The following is a 19,949-nucleotide window of genomic DNA, read 5'->3' on the forward strand; positions in this document are numbered from 1 at the left end:
GTGTTTTCACTTAAGAATAGCTAAAGATTAGAAAGTTAGATTAAGTGTTTTTCTTTGACATCAGACCTGTCCTACTGTATTATTTTAAGTTTCTGTGTGATCGCTGAACTCTTAGATATCTCTGTGGTGTAGTAGTATTGTCTTGTGTTTTAATTATTTATTATTAAATATTTCAAAAACATTTACCTCTGGCTGGTTTGTGTAGAGATAAGTAGGCTCTAGAGTACATTGCATATTTATAGAGTTTATTGTAATAAGCCTTAGACTGAACAGTCACATTACCAATTGGATAATAATATTGCACAGTAATAATTGGACACCCTTTAAGGGCCTTTGGATAGCTGATAATTATTAAGCTGGTGGTGGCAGTAATTACTACCATATAGTCTGGGTAAAGGGGCACAGCTAGAGAATCTGTGTCAGCCTTTCCCAGGAGTGTCTGTGAAGTTGTATAAATACTTATCTCAAAGTGTGGGTGGGTGTCAGCTACCTGGGCAGGGACACGAAGCACTGGGTGGACACAGAGGGTACTGGAGGTTAGCTTGCCAGCTAGGCTAAGATCTGGACCCTATAGCTGTGCCAGTGGGGAGTCTTATTGGGGACCTGGAGAGCAAGGGAGCAACCAGCCCCAGACTGACTATGATCTCTGTGTGCACTTAAGGGAAATTGTACTTTACTGTGTGTATCTGTTATTCTTTCCTCTTCTATGAGACAACCTCCCTGGTGTTAGTGGTGAGGACTGAGGCTCCTTGATTGCTGGGCCAGGCCTCGGTCGTCACAACCTCATCACCAAATGTTTAGTTACACAACCCAAGCATATCTTCTCAATACTGTAGCTGTCACCATAAACAGAGTATCTTCACAATCACACACACTCTTTAAAGCTTGTTTAGATACCTGGTAAATGGCAGAAATAGTTTTGTTCAAAAAAGAGTTTTCTTCAGATGGAAGAGTGGAAGCTTATTCTCCCACGCTGTCCATATGACTAAGCATAAATTTCTATATATATGCCTGGTAATTCAGATTTCTGAAGGCTGAAGTGGAAGAAGACAACATTCTGTTACCTATATGGCCCAAGACCTTTCCTTCTTTAACACCAGGTGTACGGAATGTACTGAGGACCAGCCTATTGCCAGCAGCACATAGTGCAGAGATAACCCCCGGATCAGTTCTAAGGCAAGAGGAAATAAATTTGTCTGAAGTAGATTACACAGCTGCTATTTAGTGACTGATGGCTGGTATCAGGATGGGTACAGACAGCATTTCTCACATCCTCCAAGGTTGGCAATATAGGAGGGATGGGAACAGGATGAGGTATATCCATTTGGAGGATATCATAGTATCCCCTTAGTTCAGGGAGAACATCAACTTGTTACCATAAAAAAATACCTCATTTAGCTTTAGCTGGTAATGGTCTAATTGAAAGAAAATTCCTCCAAAGAAGGAAAAGAATTACATTTTTCTCAGTCACAGAGTTAGGCTCGGGAATCTATTCAAATCAGAATCATCAGACACTATTTCTCCAGGAATAACTTATAGAGGATGTCCATTTGTAAAGTTGTCTATGTACCAGGATTTACTGCCTGTAATACCTGCCGAGCCAAGGTAAGGAAATCATCTTTTTTGACCATAACATCATCATCTGAAGAATGCTTACGTTTTTGTTTTTTTCATAACAGGAGTTCCAGCAGATGATGATCAACTTGAATAAGGGAGGTTTACCCAATCTAATGGTCTCTTGCCTTGGTTATCCCGAGAAGAATCTATTAGAGTGACTCTCAGATCTAGAGAAGAAGGTTCTCCCATGCCTGTAGTAGACACTGGAACAGCTGAAGATATTGTAGTTGATCCTAGCTCATGCTGGCCAAAAAGACCACAACAAAGGAAGCTGGAGAGGTAAGGGAGTAGTCTAAGGAACAACCAGTAGCCACTGCTGAGAAGTATAGGGAGCCCATGACAATGGAAAGAATTCCTTCATAAGTTATTTGTTTCTTTCTACGTACGGCAGGAGAACAGCCTGCTGGACCAGAGTGAGGATCTATGATGTAACAGGGGAGGAAGCAACAAAAGCAGTAGGCATTGCTGAATCGAATCAAGCAGAAGTTAACTTTTCACTTAGTGTTCACAAGCAGCACACTTACACCCAACACCTTCCTCAATCCCTTTATACAAAGTAAAGATAGAACAGAATTCCTTTGTCACTACTGTTCACATACTTGCACACAAATTGGCAGAATCAAAATGGCAGGCAGGTTGTTTCAAAGTAAGCATATGTACTACACTGATACTGAAAAACCCATCCATTTATCTATAAACTTTTCTGTTCTAAAAAAGTCAAAGCTTACAAAAGCAGTACACAACTTTTGACACAATTTTAGCCCCAACGCATGGACACTTTAAATAGCAAAAGTGGTCCCAGACAGAAAACTTATGATACTGACAAAAAATACTGAGTTACTTAAACTTCCATTACTTGTCAAAAAATAGAAAATACACTATTTTTCTACAAAGAGCAATAACTTCTGAGTGGTGGGGTTCCCAAACGGGGACTTATCTGCTCTTAGCAATTGCTGCTTCTATAAATGCTTCTTGTGCCAGAGCTTTTTGAAGCTGGACAGTAACTATATAGTTTAAGGGCCAGCACAGCAGTGGAAGTGAAGAATATCAAACATTACGTACCACAAGATTGAAAGTCTGGTTACTGCATCTTGGAAAAAAAAAAAAAAAAACACAGGAACGGGTAGTTTTAAGAGAAGCAACTGGCTATGCTTACCACGTTACTGTAAGGATCTTATCTGCCATTTTTGTTCTAGTTACTAACGATTAAGACCAGAAATACACAGCAGAGATGGAAGAAAAAGCTTAATTCCATATACGACACTGATGCTCCTGCTATTACCAAATGAAATCAGCAGACCTGTTACATAACTTTATTTATTTTTTGTTAACAAGGGTACAGCATTACTCCACATGGACCTTTTTCAGACTCACCTCAGGAGCACTGTCTGCTTAAATGACATGCTCAGTATCATACAATAAGCACACTAAGGCTGAGGAAATCAACCACCTCCCAAGATGGATGAAATCAGCTCACAGCCTAAATGCTCTGCGTTAACTGCCTGACAAAACATGATGAAAGACCAACATAATGAATACCTTGGGAGTTCACAATTTATTCACATTCACTACTTGTACATTAAAACATGTATAGACATTGCAAACATTAGGTTGTCTGGTGCTATTTCACTTAAACCACAAATTTGTGTAAGGACTACAAGAACTTACAGCACCCTGGACTGGATAAAACAGATTAAGAAACAAAAAATAATTATTAAAAATGATTATTATGCATGCTAAATTACAATGGGAAAGGGTATGGAATTTGTGAATGCACATCCATATATTCTGTCAGATGATATTTACACATACTGACTTACAACTGAAACGGGAATGCATAGATCTTGAAACGGCACTTGAAATTAAATTCTGTACAAAAACTGAAACAGTTTATGATAAAACATATGAATTTATTGGAGTAAGCACTAAACCATGCTTCCAGGACTCAAGGGGAATCCAGAATTCATAAAGTTCCTGCAAGACATAACTTGAGTACAGACAGTAACTGTAAGTAGTTGAAAGTAATCTAAATTATGCTGCATTAGGTATCCTATTTATCTTTCTAGACCTTTTAAATTTGTACAGCACTGCTCTTGTGAGGTGCAATACCAGTTAATTATAATCAATACCAGTTTATGCCAAAAGTAGACCCTTGGGAAAGAGAGTATAATAATTTCTCAAGTAACATGACTGACAGTGAATGGTTAACCTTAAAACCCACTGAGCCCCCTATGAAGAGATATACAACAGTAAACAAGGCACATCAAGCAAAAATATGATACTTACTAACCTCAGGCTTAGGCTTGCTGGGAAATGGGTTGAAGTAGCTGATGCTATTAGTACTCAGCTTTAGTATCTCTTATTAGAACCCAACATACAAGTACTGAAATGGTCTGTAGAAAAAAGCTACCAAGACAGAAATGTTAGGTAGAACTAATGAAGATACTAATTAGAAATCCTGTAAAATCTTGGGCAATCAGATTAAGTCTTAGCCAGTTAAGGGAACTGCTGAATATTACCTTTTCTGCTAAAATTACCTATGTTGTTAAGAGGTCTTTGTGTGAGTCTTTGGTGTCTCATTTAGTAACATTATTGCAAGCTAAAAAAACTAGGATAGAGAGTAGAAAAGTGCCTTTTGAAATTACAATGCAACAAGGACAGTCATTCTCCCTAACATATGGAATTATACTGGCTGTGGGACTAGTGAAAGTATATCCATCCCCAACAAATGCAGTCAGCTGAAACCTTGGTTAATCCCTGCTACAATGGAAACATCAGTTTGTCCCTGTAAGGCAATAATGATATACAATTAAGAAGAAACTCCAAAGCAGTGCTGTTACTATTGAAAATACCTCCTGGAAGTAAATAATAATTACAGAAGAATGCTTGCATGATGGGGTATATTTTGCAACTGTCAGACCCCAACCCAACAGAAGAGTAATAGACAGTACTACAGCTTAGTAAAAGATGGTACATGTGCATTTAAGGCAATCTCACATTAATGGTTTCTGATTTTAGCTGACCCTTCGATGAATATCCAGTACAGTTTAGTCTGCTGGAAACCTGACACTGTATCAAGAAAATCTAACTATCCTACAGCACATTTGTGAGAACAATGAGGAAAACTTAGCCCTCTATACAGAACTGTAGTCTTCCTTAACAACTTTCTAGAACGAAGTTGTAAAGGATAGCCAACAAACGATGGGAGAAAGGAAATTCACCCCAGGGATCACGTCAGTCGCCCTGCTAGACAAGGGTCCAGGAAAGTAAATAATGTGGGAAGAAATAGCCAGGGAATTGTTATGGCTAGGCTTGTATAGGTCCTAGGGCTGATAGCCTAGTACCAACCTTTGAACTCAAAATACTTGTAAAACGGCAAGATCTGGCTAAAAATAACCCCTGCACAGGTAAAAAAATACCTTTAACTCTCACTCTGGGAATTAAAAAGATGCAGTACTTGGCATACAGCCTACCTTTGTAACAGATAACATTCATTTTATTAGCCATCTGTATTTTAAATAATCAAATAAAAGATATATATGCAAAGGTAGGCAAATTGGACTAAACAGTTACACAAATAATCTTGTGTCAGGATTAGGATAAACTACAGTTTAAAAAAATGGAATTAAAAACTGGAAAAATAAGCACAGATTCCTGTGTTGAAGAAGTCTGAAAATACAAGATTCTAACAAGTAAGGAATGTACTGTAATAGAGTAGTGACTTTTTTTTTCTCTACTGCTCCCTTACAGATGTAACCTTGTGCAGTTTATGGAGCTCACATACATACTGACGTCACCAGTAAGGAATGTAAACTGCTGCATTATTGTTTCTCTGCTGCCTCCTTACCGATGATAAATTATGCAGTTTATTTACGGCATATTCTTTGGTTTTCTACAACTGTTATCTTAAATCTCTTGAAAGCCTGGTGTTTATATGCAGATTTTTTTTTGAGGGGGTATAGGGGAATTGACTGTCACATCTGCACACAGATATGAATGAGTCGAGTATTTTGAAGCTGGAAAATTATATATAAAAGAGTCAAAGAGAGAGATGCTAGTTGGAAGATAAGAGAGAATGACTTATTTTTTTTTTTTTACTCAAAGTCCTCAAAATGGTAACAACCTTACAAAAGAATACACTGACAGCAAGGAGTGTTCCCTTTTTGATAGTAAGGCATCTGATTCTCTATTAGTCTTTTCTTTTAAATGAACATTCTTTTTTTTTAACTTTTGCTCCTTTGTAGCATATTAAAAAGTTCTACAAATTATTTCATCCCTCTAAGACTGGACTGTGATTTTTTATTTCTATTGATATACACACAAATACATATATGACTTTTTAGTTCATTAAAAATATAAACTTTTTTTATACCAACACCCTTGTACTGACGTACTGCTTGAAATTGAAGACAACGGGATTTCTTCCCAAAAGTTACATCCTAACTGCTTCATGTTACTTAGGCAGAATTTGTCCAGAAAATACAGATAAGGACATGGAGGTCAGAGATACTGCAGGCAAATGTGAATAGCCTTAAGAATGACGCAATTCTAAGAGAAATACACAAGCCACTGAAACATCTGCTTTCAAAATGTGTGTGTGTGTGTGGGGGGGGGGGGGGGGAGATAGGCCAGCGTGTCAGTCATGAAGTCCAACCTCCAAGGATGACGGTTCTTCAAAGTAGCTGAAGATGTAGTGATAGGACACAGGTCTGCTCTCCAAAAAAAGCCATGTTGTACAGATATGCTAAAGACAAGCACCATGATTGTGTAATAACCAAGACAAAAAAAAAATAAAAGAAGAGAAAAATCACACATGTACTTGAGAAAAGTTAGTGCAACCTGCAAGCTAACCATCAGATGGGAGAACACAGGGGTAGGAGTGAAGACAGATAAAGAAAAGCATTTCTGAAATGGAAAATTTGACATTTAAAAGAAATCTTGTACTTGGAATAAAAAAAAGTGCAAAACAAGCAATCGGCATAAATCACCCCTGCTCAGTTAGCTCTCATACTTCCTTTACAATGGCCCATGTGGTTATTCTTCAGGTATGGCACATAACTTCTGAGGCTGTTCTTCATTCACCAGTCTGGCACTTCCATGATGTTTCCTACTGTGACGCACAAAGCAGGGTCTGAATTATATTAAAGAAGTATTCTGCCACAGTTCAATCTTTCATTAGAGTATGCCACAAACTAGAAGGCAAAAGGCCCTAGGAATTCCAGTGAACAAAATAAAGAAAACAGCAGGGGAAGTTTTTCAAAGAAGCATGCATGAAGCCATATGAACAAGGATTACGCATGCCCGTCCACATATTAACATACTGAAAATAAGCACTATGCCTATTCACCTTCCCTATATTAATTTTAAGACCAGTAATCATCCCACTAATGAACTTGCAGCAAAATAAAGGATATTTCTTGTAGGAGAAACTAGCAAAATGTACAAAACCTTGTCATCCTGTTCCTGCCTGGCTCTCATCACATCAGTACTTTCTCAAATACAGCTAAGTGCCAGAGCTGAGTGATACAGCTACGGTTATAAATTATTAGACTAAAAGAATCTCTTCATGAGACAGCCCACCAGGACAATCTTTTACATATAACAGCAGTGCATTCAGTAATTTACTTGATACTACTGAAAAAAAGGCACCCAAGACGTAACTGATTCATTTGGTAAAATTAAGAGTCATTAAAAATCTACTATTACAGCCATACCTTTTCATCATAGTTCGGTAGCGTATCTTTGTGTATTGTTATTATATCCATAAAAGTGTAGTTCCTCTCTGTACGAATTTTCTTTAGCTCTGGATCAGCCTCATAAATGTCTGCATTCAACTGAAAAAGAGAATCAAAATAAACCTTTTGAGTAAATTTACAAATCATAATGATAGCTCTTTAGTGTCATGCAAAGTGCGTAATGACCCTTGAGGAGATGAAGTAATTCCATTAACCATAATTCAACTCTGTTGCATCTAACCTGCACTGCCTTAAATGGTACATGGAGTGTTGTTGTGTCTTTCGGCTTTTCCCGGTTAGGGGTCGCCACAGCAGAACTCCAGTCCGCTAATGATTGGCAGTAGATTTTTAAGTGCCAAGTTGCCGGCCCTGATGCACAACCTTCAACGAAGGTACACCCATTCAAGCATGTCTCCACACAGATGACGACGGTACATGGAGTGTAACAGTATTTAATATTTCAAGGATAAACTGCTAATCTATTATCTTGCATTGCTCATTAAGCCACAACACAAAGTATACCTCAAAACGTTCAGCCCCAATGTGTCATCCTCTACCTCAGAGAGGTTCACACTTTATCCACAGACACCACCATAACCTGGCTTACTAAATTAGCCCAAACTCTTAACTCCTAATAACTCTTAGGTCCCCGGTGATTTTAACACTGCATTGCTCTAACTGAGTACTCTGATTGTTTGAAATGACATTCTGCTATTAGACTAGCCTACCAGTCTCTAATGCCCACTCACCAGTCATTTTAAAGCTGAGCAATCCTCCCTCCAATACCTACATCTAATAAACTCACTATGAAGGGTTAACAATAACAGAACCTCTACTGATGCAACATGTGGTCCTTCCTCAGATGTCTGTAACTGACTAATCCATTACTTCGAGCAAATTCATCAGCCATGAATGTGATAAACGGGCAACGTCTAACTGTGAGATGACAACCCTCACGCAGCGCCACCACCGCAGTATTCAAGACACATATGTAACAGTCATTAAATTCTGGACCACTACTAACTCTGTCTTCAGTACAGTAAAATTAAAAACCCTTCCTCTGTGATTTCCTGCCTGTCCTCAGTAAGAGACTGCTACTATCTAGAACATCATTTTCATTACCAACCACCATGGATTCACGTCCCGAGATGCCACTCCATTCTCAATTTCATTTTTTTTTTATATTACAGCATATGTCTCAACTTCTTAGTGTCAGAAATGTAGGCAAAGCCTAAGATAATAGGGGGGAGGGCAAAGGCCAAAAATAAGGCAGACTTTAAATACTGCTCTTATAAACTTAGAAAGTTGCTAGAGTAACATGGTTTGTGTTGGCATACATTTTCTGAAGAGTATGAATTCTGAAACCCAAATGTATGTCACTATTTAGTGACTTCAATACTCGATGATTTGCCAGAAAACTACAAATTTTATGAGAAACAACAAAAATATGAGGCAAAAATCAGGACATTCTTTGAAAATCTGTAGAGTTGAAATGTATGTATTAGAACCATCTCCCTGACAACTGTTAATAAGTCTCTCTCAAGTCTCTCTCTTACATGCTAGTCATACCTTCAAACTGTCTGCCTCTTTAGCAGATCTGATCTGTTCTTAACTACATACAGGCCATCCAACCCATAAAGTGTAGGAATGATGACTCACTGTGTACTGTCCTGTATATCACTCCTAACCCCATTACCATAAGCTTGCAAAAAGAAACTGTATGCCAATCTGTATAACATAGTCAGAAACACAACCACTGCTCACAACAGAGGGTCAAGGTGCAAGCACAGTACTACTACAGCTTTGTGTCAATCTTTCTGATGTGCCCACTGACCAGAGTGATACTGCAGGTACTGTGTTCACTACTCTGTTCAAGGCAGTTCTTGATCCCAGTTTTAATTTTCCATTCAACTTTCATCTTACATAACACTGTCAGTTAATTTATATTTATTACAGTTGCTCCTCTCCTATGCAAATACTCACTGGTGTTTCAAAGGGATTGATGAGTTATTCCTTTTTTAGTCTTCTTTCTTGCAGACATTTTATTTATTTATTTAACATCTGTTTACTGGGAAAGTCTGACTTGGAACAAAGCCAATTTTCAGCAGAGGCCCGGGGAGAAACGTTCCAAACGCATGTCTTTGAAATATAGGAGGAAACCGGAACACCCAGAGGAAACCCACATGAACGTAGGGAGGACATCCAGACTCCGCACAGAAGGCATTCCAGCCAAGAATCAAACCAGAGAACCTCTTGCTGTGAGGCGACAATGCTACCGCTGCACCACTGCGCCATCCATTCTACATTTATTTGTTCCCATGCTATCTTAGCATGAACAATGTAGTCTTTCCCATAACTCAGACCGTTAATGTATTTGCTATCCAATTTAAAAATACTCATTCACTTGAAAAATAATTTTAATTATTATTATTAATTTTATTTTTACATAAAATCAAAAGACTAATCAAAGAGATGGTGCTCTTCACTATTCACAGCATAGTTTGGTTTAACTTTACAGACCACTACCAGGCACTTTTCCTGGCTCTCACTCTACTAGCACAAAAATCAGTGACAAAGACAAAAATAATGAGCAACAAATGTCCAACTTCAGAGAGAAGCTTTGAATGTTGCTCTTAGAAAGTTGCTAGAATAATAGATTTTGTATTAACATGCATTTTCTGAAGGATATGAAGTCTGCATTTCAAATGTCTGTTGTTACTTAGTGACTGCAATCCTTAATGACTTACCAGAAAAACAAATTTCACAAGGAACAGACCAGAACAATAGCCAAGATCAGGGACACTTTAGAGTTATGCATGGAGCACATCTAATCTTATGAAAGAATGAGTCGGTGCTGAACTCCCTGCTGAACTCCAACTGCCACATTACTTATTTCTGGTCCTACATCTATCATCATCCCTTCTCAGTTTATTTTTTTGCAGCCCATGCCTGTGTGTTGTGCTTATATAATTAAATAGTAGCTTATTTATTACCACACTGTTCTCATTAACACAAATAACCTCACAGGACCATCACTATCTACATTCTGCTTTATACAAACTATGATGTTGTGAGGTATTGCCAACTGTACGAGGAGAAGTAAGACAGTACATGTGTGGCATATGCCAGCATGGGTGGTTGACGTTTTGTAAATAATCTCATGTCATCTGACTGTCACATTGATCTATACAGATGCATGTATTAAAGAAGTATTTGTAAAAGTTCCTTATGTTAACAATGTTGCAACAGAATCTTAACAAGAGTTCTTAATGTGAATTGTGCCAGAGTCAGCTGACTAGATGTGATGTCATTCTATAACTAGCTGAAGGATGGAACTCTGACAGCAGCAGTTTGTTTTTTCTTTGGAACCTGATACAAAAGATCTACGTCAATTATCACAGTTCATTTGTTAGTTTTACAGTTCAGTAAGTGTGTAGTATGTCATCTTGCTTTGTGGAAATAAGCCTCTCAGCAGCACATCTTGTCTTGCGATACTAAATGAGTTAACCAGGGACAGTTTCTTTTAAGTTCAGTTAGGAATAATACAGTGAGATTAGTTTAGTATTATTTTCTTTTTTAGTCATCTGTAAGACTATCCAACTGTGTTATCTTCATATTTCCTGTAACTGTTGTTTATTGTAACTAAATATTAAGTATTTTCCTGTTTTCTATTTTATTATCCATTATTAAATATTTTTATACCTTTTCACTGTGGCTAGTCTTTTAGAGGATACTTTTAAATTCTGAGAGTACTTGTGCTTATTTTAGTGACACTCTGGCCACTCCGGAAAGCCTGGCTGTTTCGGTCACACACTACCATTTATATCAGTATTAATCTGACACAGTATAATTGGTTACACTTTGTAAGAGCCTTAGAGTATCTAACTGGTGACAGCAATCTAACTTATAGTCTGGAGAGAGGTGACACAGCTGGTGAATCTGTGCCAGACTTTCTCAGGTGTGTGTGTGTGTGTGTGTGTGTGTGTGTGTGTGTGTGTGTGTGTGTGTGTGTGTGTGTGTGTGTGTGTGTGTGTGTGTGTGTTTAAAAAATCAGATATTTAAGTCTGTGTGTCAGATACTTGGAACTGGGACACAGTGCTCCAAGGTGGGTCTTATTTGGGATCTGGAGAGTCAAACAGTTCAGTCCCAGTGGATTGTGTTCCCTGTGTGCTCTTGGGGAAAATCTGCTTGATGCAGAGAGCTGCATTTGAAATATTGTGTAAATCCACTCCTGTTTTTAGTGACCCCTCTCACCAGTGTCAGTGGTGAGGATTGAGGCTCCTTGATTACTGGGCTGGGGTAAAGAGGTGCTGTCACATGGCATTAAACCCCTGAAACACTAGGATGTAGGATGGAAATTTGTCTATGCAACCTACCCCACCACCACTTAACAGCAAAAGACTCTTCATTACTACTCTTCCTTCTACATCAACTCTCCCTTACAACGTAGCAAAAAATAACCAATGTGTGGGTGTCTTATTAGTTTAACCGTGAGAAGGCCCTCTGCAGTCGGTAGTCAGGATTTCCTACCTTGAGATCCCCAGCTCTGCACAACTCTGGATAAAAAAAGTGAAGCTCCCAATCTCAAAGGCACTTGAGCACATCACATCATCACATGCCCCGCTTCAGGATGATCCCAGACTAATCCCAAACACTGAGTATGCACATGGAGAACACAAATGAGGATAGAACATTATACCGCTATCCCACTTAAAGAGATATCCAGCCTTTGATGCTGAATAGAAAGGTAATTCAAATAAGGGACTAGTGAGATGATAAAAGCCCTCACTACTGAAAGACTTCTCACGGATCAGCTGATACAGTGAATACCTGCATGTTACATCTGACTTCAAAGGCCCTGTGTATAAGTGATGAGAAAAATCACAAACAATACAAAATTTAACTTCCATGGAAGGTTAGACCTGAAGGAACATCAAAAGGCAAAGACCCAGAAAGCAGAGTCCTGAAGTTCCTCCATGCTAAAGTACATTCAAATTCTAGCATCACATTACAAGCAATAATGCTTGATAATGGCATGAACAGATAACCAGGAGGTACCAGCACAAGTTTTATACTGGATACATTCTTGAAAGAGGTACAGAAAACATCCACCCACACAGTGGAGTGACTGTTGACAGAATTGTTCAAGATTTAACTAGTGTGAGATTTTCAATGGATGGATAACAACTTGGCAGCAAAAGACAATGGATGCAATCAGCAATCCACCTGTACAAGGTTTGCTTAGCAACAGTCACCTCCCTCCTTACAATAAGTGAATCTGCCTAGACTTGTATACCCTCTTTCAGGCACCACATGTGCTGACAGTGCACATCAAGTATAAGAAGGGATTCTTCTATCCTGAATTCTGTCCCTAGTGAGAAAATGGGGATGAGGACTGACTGATTTAAAATTGCTCAGTCACTTCAAGGATATAAGATGAATATTAACTTTAGTGGATATCTGATCCTTGTGAAAGCCCAAATGGTTCCCAAATATACAAAGGTCTGCAGCTCTGAGAGATAATGATCAGCAAGAAGTGAATCTCCCAAAATAAATCTCAGAACAGACTTTCAGAAAATGAAGATGGGGAAGCTTTAACTTCATATTTGAAAAGTCCCAAGGAGGGAAATTGTTCTTCAAAGGGGGGGGGTGAAGATACAGAACGGAGTAGCTCAATAGGTAGCATACTTACCTTTGGTGATGGAAGATCAGAAGGTTTTGGGTTCTAGTCCTACACCAGTTAGTTGGATAAATTTTCAAATACTAACAATGTAAAACATCATAAAGGGGGTGTTATAACTGTCTGAGTGCTGTTCTTCAGATGAGATGTTAAACAGAGTCCTCATTTTCTGAGATAGTGGTAGCTCAGGTGACGTAAAAGATTTCACAGTACTTATTTAAGACATGAGAGGTTCTTTATTTAACACAGCATAAAAACACATTATGTACATACTTACAGACACAAACATACACATTTCTATTTTTTTACTAGTTTCATTTTTCTTACACATCCTCATTGTTATTCTTCCAAAGTTGCCCTACCTGTCCACAACAATGAATTTCAGAAGGACTGTGGAAAGTTTTGACAAAGAAATTGTTTGAATTAAAAGAAAATCAAACAAATGTTTAACATCAGGATCTAGACACACAGCGTCAGAATTATACACTTCCATAAGAACAATATACTTGATTAAGATGAGAAACAAAAAATACAAGAAATGGAAAAGAGGTCAAAATACAACTTTGAAAACTGAAATTAAAAAGCTGGACAAACAAATTAGGCATAGTGTGGGAAGATCAAGAAAAATTTGAAAATGTTATATAAAGACATTGAGCATAACCGAAAAAGTACAGTTTTGTACCTACCATAAATGTAGATGTTTGAGTGTTCACCCTGCTGCAGTCATCACACTTGGGTTATCCTGCCATCAGGCGGTCCTGCAGTCATCCTGAATTCCAAAGTCTTGGTCTGGCATCGGTTGCTGTCACTTCTTCCCTGACGTCATTGCGCCAGGAGTATATAAGAGGCATCCAACGCCATTTTCTTCAGTTTTTCTTGCCCCGGATGTCAGGTGCCCCTAATAGGTAGGCAAAATATATATATAGCTAGATAAAAATAAAACAATACCTTTAGGCACAAGCAAATACACCACAAAGGTTGTATAGGATAGAGTGGCATAGATAAGTTCAGCTAATTCAGAGGGGATGGAGGGAGGGTAAAGTACAGTTTTGTACCTACCATAAATGTAGATGTCCGATAGGTATGCATCTGCAGTCATAACATATGGGTTGTCCTGCCTCAGGCAGCCCTTCGGTCGGCCGGATTCCAAAGTCTAGGTCTGGCCTCGGCTGATGTCACACTTCACCCGACGTCATAGCTCCTGGGGTATAAAGGCATCAGCCGACGCCATTTTCCTCAGTGTTTCTTGCCCCAGATGCCAGGTGCCCTCTAGGAAGGCTAAATTTGTATAAAAGTAGAAAATTTCAAACAGTAGAAATCAAAAAGTATATATACATATATACATACAAACAAATACACCATAATAGATTCCCCCAGCTAGCTAAGAGAGGGGTAAGTACCCTAGGAATACCACAGAGGGAAGGAGGGTGGGTAATCCTGACTGCAGATGCATACCTATCGGACATCTACATTTATGGTAGGTACAAAACTGTACTATGTCCTTCAAGGATGCATCTGCAGTCATAACATATGGGTAGAATACCATAGCCAAACTGGGGGAGGAGGCACTAAGATAATGATGGTGTAGTTAAGATCCCTTGTAAAACTGCAGTTGCAAAACCTGCTCGGGATCTGGAGTACAAAGGAAGATTGTAATGCTTGGCAAATGTATGCACGGAGCTCCAAGTAGCAGCTTCTAAAATGTCTTTGGTAGCCACTCCTCGTAGGAAAGCTGTAGTGGTGGCTGTAGCTCTTGTGGAGTGAGGCCTGATATTGTCAGGAGTTGTCTTTCCATGAAATGAGTAGCAGAATCGAATGCAATTTCCTATCCAATTTGAGATTGTCTGTTTTGAAATTGCTTTTCCTTGCACTCCTGTTGCATATGCTACCAGAAGCTGGTCAGTTTTTCTGCTGGCCTTAGTTCTGTCCAGATAGTAGCGCAGTTGTCTGTGTACATCCAAGGTGTGTAGTAGCTTTTCCCCCCTGTTCTGTGGGTTAGGGAAGAATGTAGGTAAATGAATAGCTTGGTTCAAGGATACCCTGGATACCACCTTTGGCATAAAAGTAGGATTGGTTCTCAGAGACACTCTATCCTGGTGAAAGATAAGGAAAGGCTGCACTGCCATTAATGCCTGTAACTCGGATACCCTTCTTGCTGAAGTGATTGCCAGCAGGAAGGCAGTTTTCCAAGATAAGAACTGTAAGTCTGCTGTTGCTGCTGGTTCAAAAGGGGGAAGTGTTAATTTTTCTAGCACAAAATTGAGATCCCATGCAGGCAGAGGTGGTTTCCTTGGAGGTTTTACATTTTTGATCCCTCTCAAAAATTGTCTGAGGAGAGGATGAGAGAAGACAGGAGGATCCATGTTGTACTCTGCTGAAATTGCTGATGCATGAATCTTAATGGAAGAATAGGACAAGCCATTGTGGAACAGTTCTGCTAAGTATTCTAGGATGTGTGCTAGGTTTGCCAGTGTGACATTTGTTCCCTTTGCTGCACTCCAAATGAGGAATCTCTTCCATTTGGCTAAATATGTTTTCCTTGTGGAGGGTCTGCGAGCCTCCAGGATAATGTCCTTAACCCTCTGAGATAAAACAGGTTGGTTTTGTTTTATGCAATTTTCCAAGCAGTTAGCTGCAGCGTTTTTAAGTTTGGATGCAGGGTCTTGTAGTTGTTCTGTTAGAAGTAAAGGACATAGAGGTAGAGGCCATGAGTTCGTCCGAGACATGCTTCTCAGTAGCGGGTACCAATGCTGCCTTGGCAGGTCTGGAGCTATCAGAATTACCTTTGGCTGTTCCTCTCTGATCTTCAGTAGAACTTTGTACATCAATGGGAGAGGTGGAAAGGCATATACTGTCAGGGCCTTCCAGCTGAAAGAAAGGGAGTCCACCCTCCAGGCTTGTGGGTGGTATACTCTTGAGCAGAATTTCTTCAGTTGGTGGTTGAGTGGGGAGGTGAACAGGTCTATCTCTGGCATTCCCCATTTCTTTGTTATGGTTTTGAAGATGTCTGGATGCAGCATCCATTCGTGAGCATCCGTGGTAGTTCTGCTTAAGCTGTCTGCTAGTGAATTCTCTTTTCCTGGTACGAATCTGGCCTGCAGTTGGATGTTGAGATTCAGGGCTAAGTTCCACAGGTCCATTGCCATCCGGCATAGAGGGTATGAATGTGTGCCTCCCTGTTTGTTGATGTACCACATGACTGTGGTATTGTCCGTCCTTATCAGCAGGTGTCCTTGCTGGAGGAATGATTTGAATGCCTCGATTGCATGCTTCACTGCCAGCATCTCCTTTAGATTTGTGTGTAGATTCAGCTGGTCTTGGCACCATAGGCCTTGGATACACTTGTCTTCCATGTGTGCCCCCAGCCTAGGTCTGAGGCGTCCGTGGTGATGGTCTGCCTTGGATGTGGTTTGTGAAAAGGCAATCCTCTGTTGATCTGGCAGGCCTGAGCCCACCACAGGAATTCTTTTTGCAGGCATGGAATGATTGGTATCAGGGCTTCTAGACTGTGTCTGTGTTGAGACCATACATTCCTTAGGTACCATTGTAATTTTCTCATATGCAGCCTGGCATGTGGGATCAAGATTATGCAGGATGCCATGTAACCCAGGGCCTGCAGGACTTTCCTTGCAGTAAGCTGAGTTTGTCTTGTTAATGCCATGAAGTAGACTGGTAGTTGCTTTTGTTTTTCTTCTGTGAGAAAAGCCATCTGAGTTATTGTGTCCAGTTCTACACCCAAAAATGTTATCCTTTGGGATGGCACTAGTCTTGACTTTTGTATGTTGACTGTGTATCCCAAGGCTTGCAGCAGTTGTATGACATAGGCCAAATCCTTTATTATTTTTGTCTTGTTGTCCGCTTGTATTAGGCAGTCGTCCAGGTATGGGTAGATTTGAATTCCCTGAAGCCTGCAATGTGCAATTACTGATGCCAGGCATTTCGTGAATACTCTGGGCGCAGTAGATAAGCCAAAGGGCAATGCTGAGAATTGATAATGCTCTGATCCTGCAAGAAATCTGAGGTGTCTTCTGCAATCTGGTCGTATAGGGACGTGCAGGTATGCCTCCTTGAGATCTAGAGTCACCAGCCAAGACTCCTTGCCCAACATGGGAAGAAGTTGCTGTAGGGTCAGCATCTTGAATTTTGGAACAATGAGATATGTGTTCAGAACGGACAAGTCGAGAATAGGCCTCCACTGATTTTCTTTTCTTGGTACAAGGAATAGTCTGGAGTAAAATCCTTGGCCTTGTTCCATAGATGGTACCTTTTCTATAGCTCTCATCCTTAGTAAGCTGATGATTTGTTTTAGAGCCTCTGATTTCTGGTTTGGTGGAAGGTTTGGCATTCCTCTCTTTTTTGGTAGAGTGTGGAAGTGAAACCTGTAGCCTTTGTTTATTGTTTGCAAAGTCCATTTGTCTCCTGTAATGCAATGCCAGTTTTTTTGAAAATAAAGCTAGCTTTCCACCCAAGGGTGCTTCCAGTTGTTCCCTGGTAGGCGGAATCAGGGCCAAGTCATTGTGTCTGTCCTGTGGAAGTGGTTGCAGTCGCAGCTGTGGCGGCACTTCTCTGGTTGGCAGGTTGCCACTGATGACCCCTGTAGGCACTCCTTGATTGACCTCTGCCTCTTGGGCGTCTATTTCTGCCTCTCTGTGCTCTGGAGGTGTCTGGAAAGGACCAATTCTTTGAAGGCCAATTTCTGCTGAACCTCGGAGGTTGGACCTGCAGAAAATCCTTGACTGTTTGGACAGATTTTGCTTTTTTTTCCACTTTCTTTAGAACCTCCTGTGCAGGGGAGCCAAATAAACTTTGTTTCTCCATAGGGGCATCTAGGAGTTTAGACTTAACATGGTCTGGCAAGGATTGTTCTTTTAGCCAGGCATGCCTTCGAATCACTGCTCCAGTCATAGCTGATCTAAATGAAGCCTCCAGTGCATCATAGCCACATTTTAAGAAATGATTACTGACCTGCTGAGAGTTGTGTACCAAATCCTGAAGGGACTTACGGTCTAAAGGTTCAGGAGAGGACAGCTTTTTATTCAGCTGATCTAACAAAAATTCCTGGTACTGTATCATGTGAAATTGACAGTTTAAAGCCCTGGCAGAAAGAGTAGCAGATGTATAAACCTTTTTACCCCATCTCTCTAATGCTCTTGATTCTCTTTCAGAGGGTAGGGGGTTTTTGGCAGAGGCAGCTGCAACACCTTTAGGGCCTTGAGAAATGGTTTCTGGGTCTGCAGCATGGGCCTTATACAAGTGGAAGTGAGAATCCGGGACCCTGTAGTATCTGTCAGGTTTGGCAGGGGCCGGGGGAAGAGAATCAGGGGCAGTACTGGCATCATTGTATGCATCATCAACAACTGATAGTACAGGTGGTATGGCTAAAGGCCTATGCTGTGGCAAGTGTAAAAAAGTCCTTAGCCTTTTCCTAGAATCAGAAAAATCCTGACCCTGCCATTGGAAGTGTTCCCTCATTGAGCGTAGAGTTTCCCCAAATGAAAATTCTTCTGGAGGGGAGGCAGAAGGAATGGAGTCTTCTGCATCAGAATCCTCATAAGGTGAGTATGGTCCTTCCTGATGGTCAGATAAATCTGAACCATCTGAGGAATAGTCAGAGGAGAGAGGTTCAGGGGGTTCAGTCCTAGGCCTCTTTTCAGGAGGGGGTTGTGAGGCCCTGTCTGGGTGAGGTTGGGATCCCCTGATCAGAGAAATAAGGTCCTCAGCAAGGCTGAGAATCTGAGAACTTGAGGTAGGTCTGTGAGAGGGAGCTTTTGTAGGTAAGGCCTTGGAAAGTTTAGCTGCTTTAGCCCTGGAGAAGGCCTTGATAGACATAGAAGCAGGGGTCTAGCTGCCCCACGTGCAGGAGTAGAGATGTCCAACGGAATGGTGTCGACAAATCTTGTGTGCCTGCTTCTTCAGTAGGAATTTCTGTAGCCGACTCAGCCGGGCCTGTGTGGCCTCGGTTGTCGGAGGCATGCTTTCGGCAAGGGAGAATCGAGGTCTCGGTTTCAGCCGAACCGAGACACTCGCTGAGCCTAACCGTGGTTTCAGCCGAAACCACGGGTCATGAGTGTCGGTCCTTTTCCTTGCGTTTTTTAGCTAAATGTGCAATCGGAGTCTCCGACGGCATTTTATATGCAAAAGCGGAGCCAAAAAACTCTTCAGCAAACTCCGACCGACGTCTAAGTGTCCGTCGGTTGAAGGAAGCACAGGCTAAACAAGTTGATACGTCGTGGTCTGGGCCTAAGCAAGGAAGGCAGTAAGAGTGGAAATCCTTATGAGGTATTTGTTTCCCACAAGTTAAACAATTATTTACTTTGTCTGACATCGGCTGAGGCAAGAAAGAGCCCCCAACGGGGTACTTAGCTTTTTTAGAAGTCTTCGGTAGCTGAAATCTCTGGAACTGACCGACTGGCACTTGCAAACAGCTTCTGCTTCGGGCACCGCGCGGCAAGAAAGACTGGGGAAAATGGCGTCGGCCGATGCCTTTATACCCCAGGAGCTATGACGTCGGGTGAAGTGCAACATCAGCCGAGGCCAGACCCAGACTTTGGAATCCGGCCGACCGAAGGGCTGCCTGAGGCAGGACAACCCATATGTTATGACTGCAGATGCATCCTTGAAGGACATCCTGGACTGCAGCAGGGTGAACACTCGAACATCTACATTTATGGTAGGTACAAAAAGTACAGTTTTGTACCTACCATAAATGTAGATGTCCGATAGATATGCAACTGCAGTCATAACATATGGGTTGTCCTGCCTCAGGCAGCCCTCGGTTGGCCGAATTCCAAAGTCTGGGTCCGGCGTCGGCTGGTGTTGCCTCCTCTCCGACGTCACAACGGCTGGAGTATAAAGGCATCGGCCGACGCCATCTTCTTCAGTGTTTCTTGCCCCAGATGCCAGGTGCCCTCCTAGGA

At 40.8% G+C, this 19,949-nt stretch overlaps 1 protein-coding gene across 2 annotated transcripts in view; it reads right to left on the minus strand.

Annotated features, from left to right (window-relative positions):
- ADI1 (acireductone dioxygenase 1) overlaps positions 1-19,949 on the minus strand; it is a 589,079-nt gene that overhangs the window by 212,929 nt on the left and 356,201 nt on the right. For both annotated transcript variants that reach the window (XM_044070412.1, XM_044070421.1), the window contains one exon: positions 7,332-7,451. In XM_044070412.1, coding sequence (XP_043926347.1) covers positions 7,332-7,451 — 120 coding nt within the window. The remainder of the gene's footprint in view (positions 1-7,331; positions 7,452-19,949) is intronic.

Source organism: Protopterus annectens, chromosome 1.part0, assembly GCF_019279795.1.
Source record: "Protopterus annectens isolate FY-2018-M chromosome 1.part0, PAN1.0, whole genome shotgun sequence".
Taxonomy (NCBI): Eukaryota; Metazoa; Chordata; order Ceratodontiformes; family Protopteridae; genus Protopterus; species Protopterus annectens.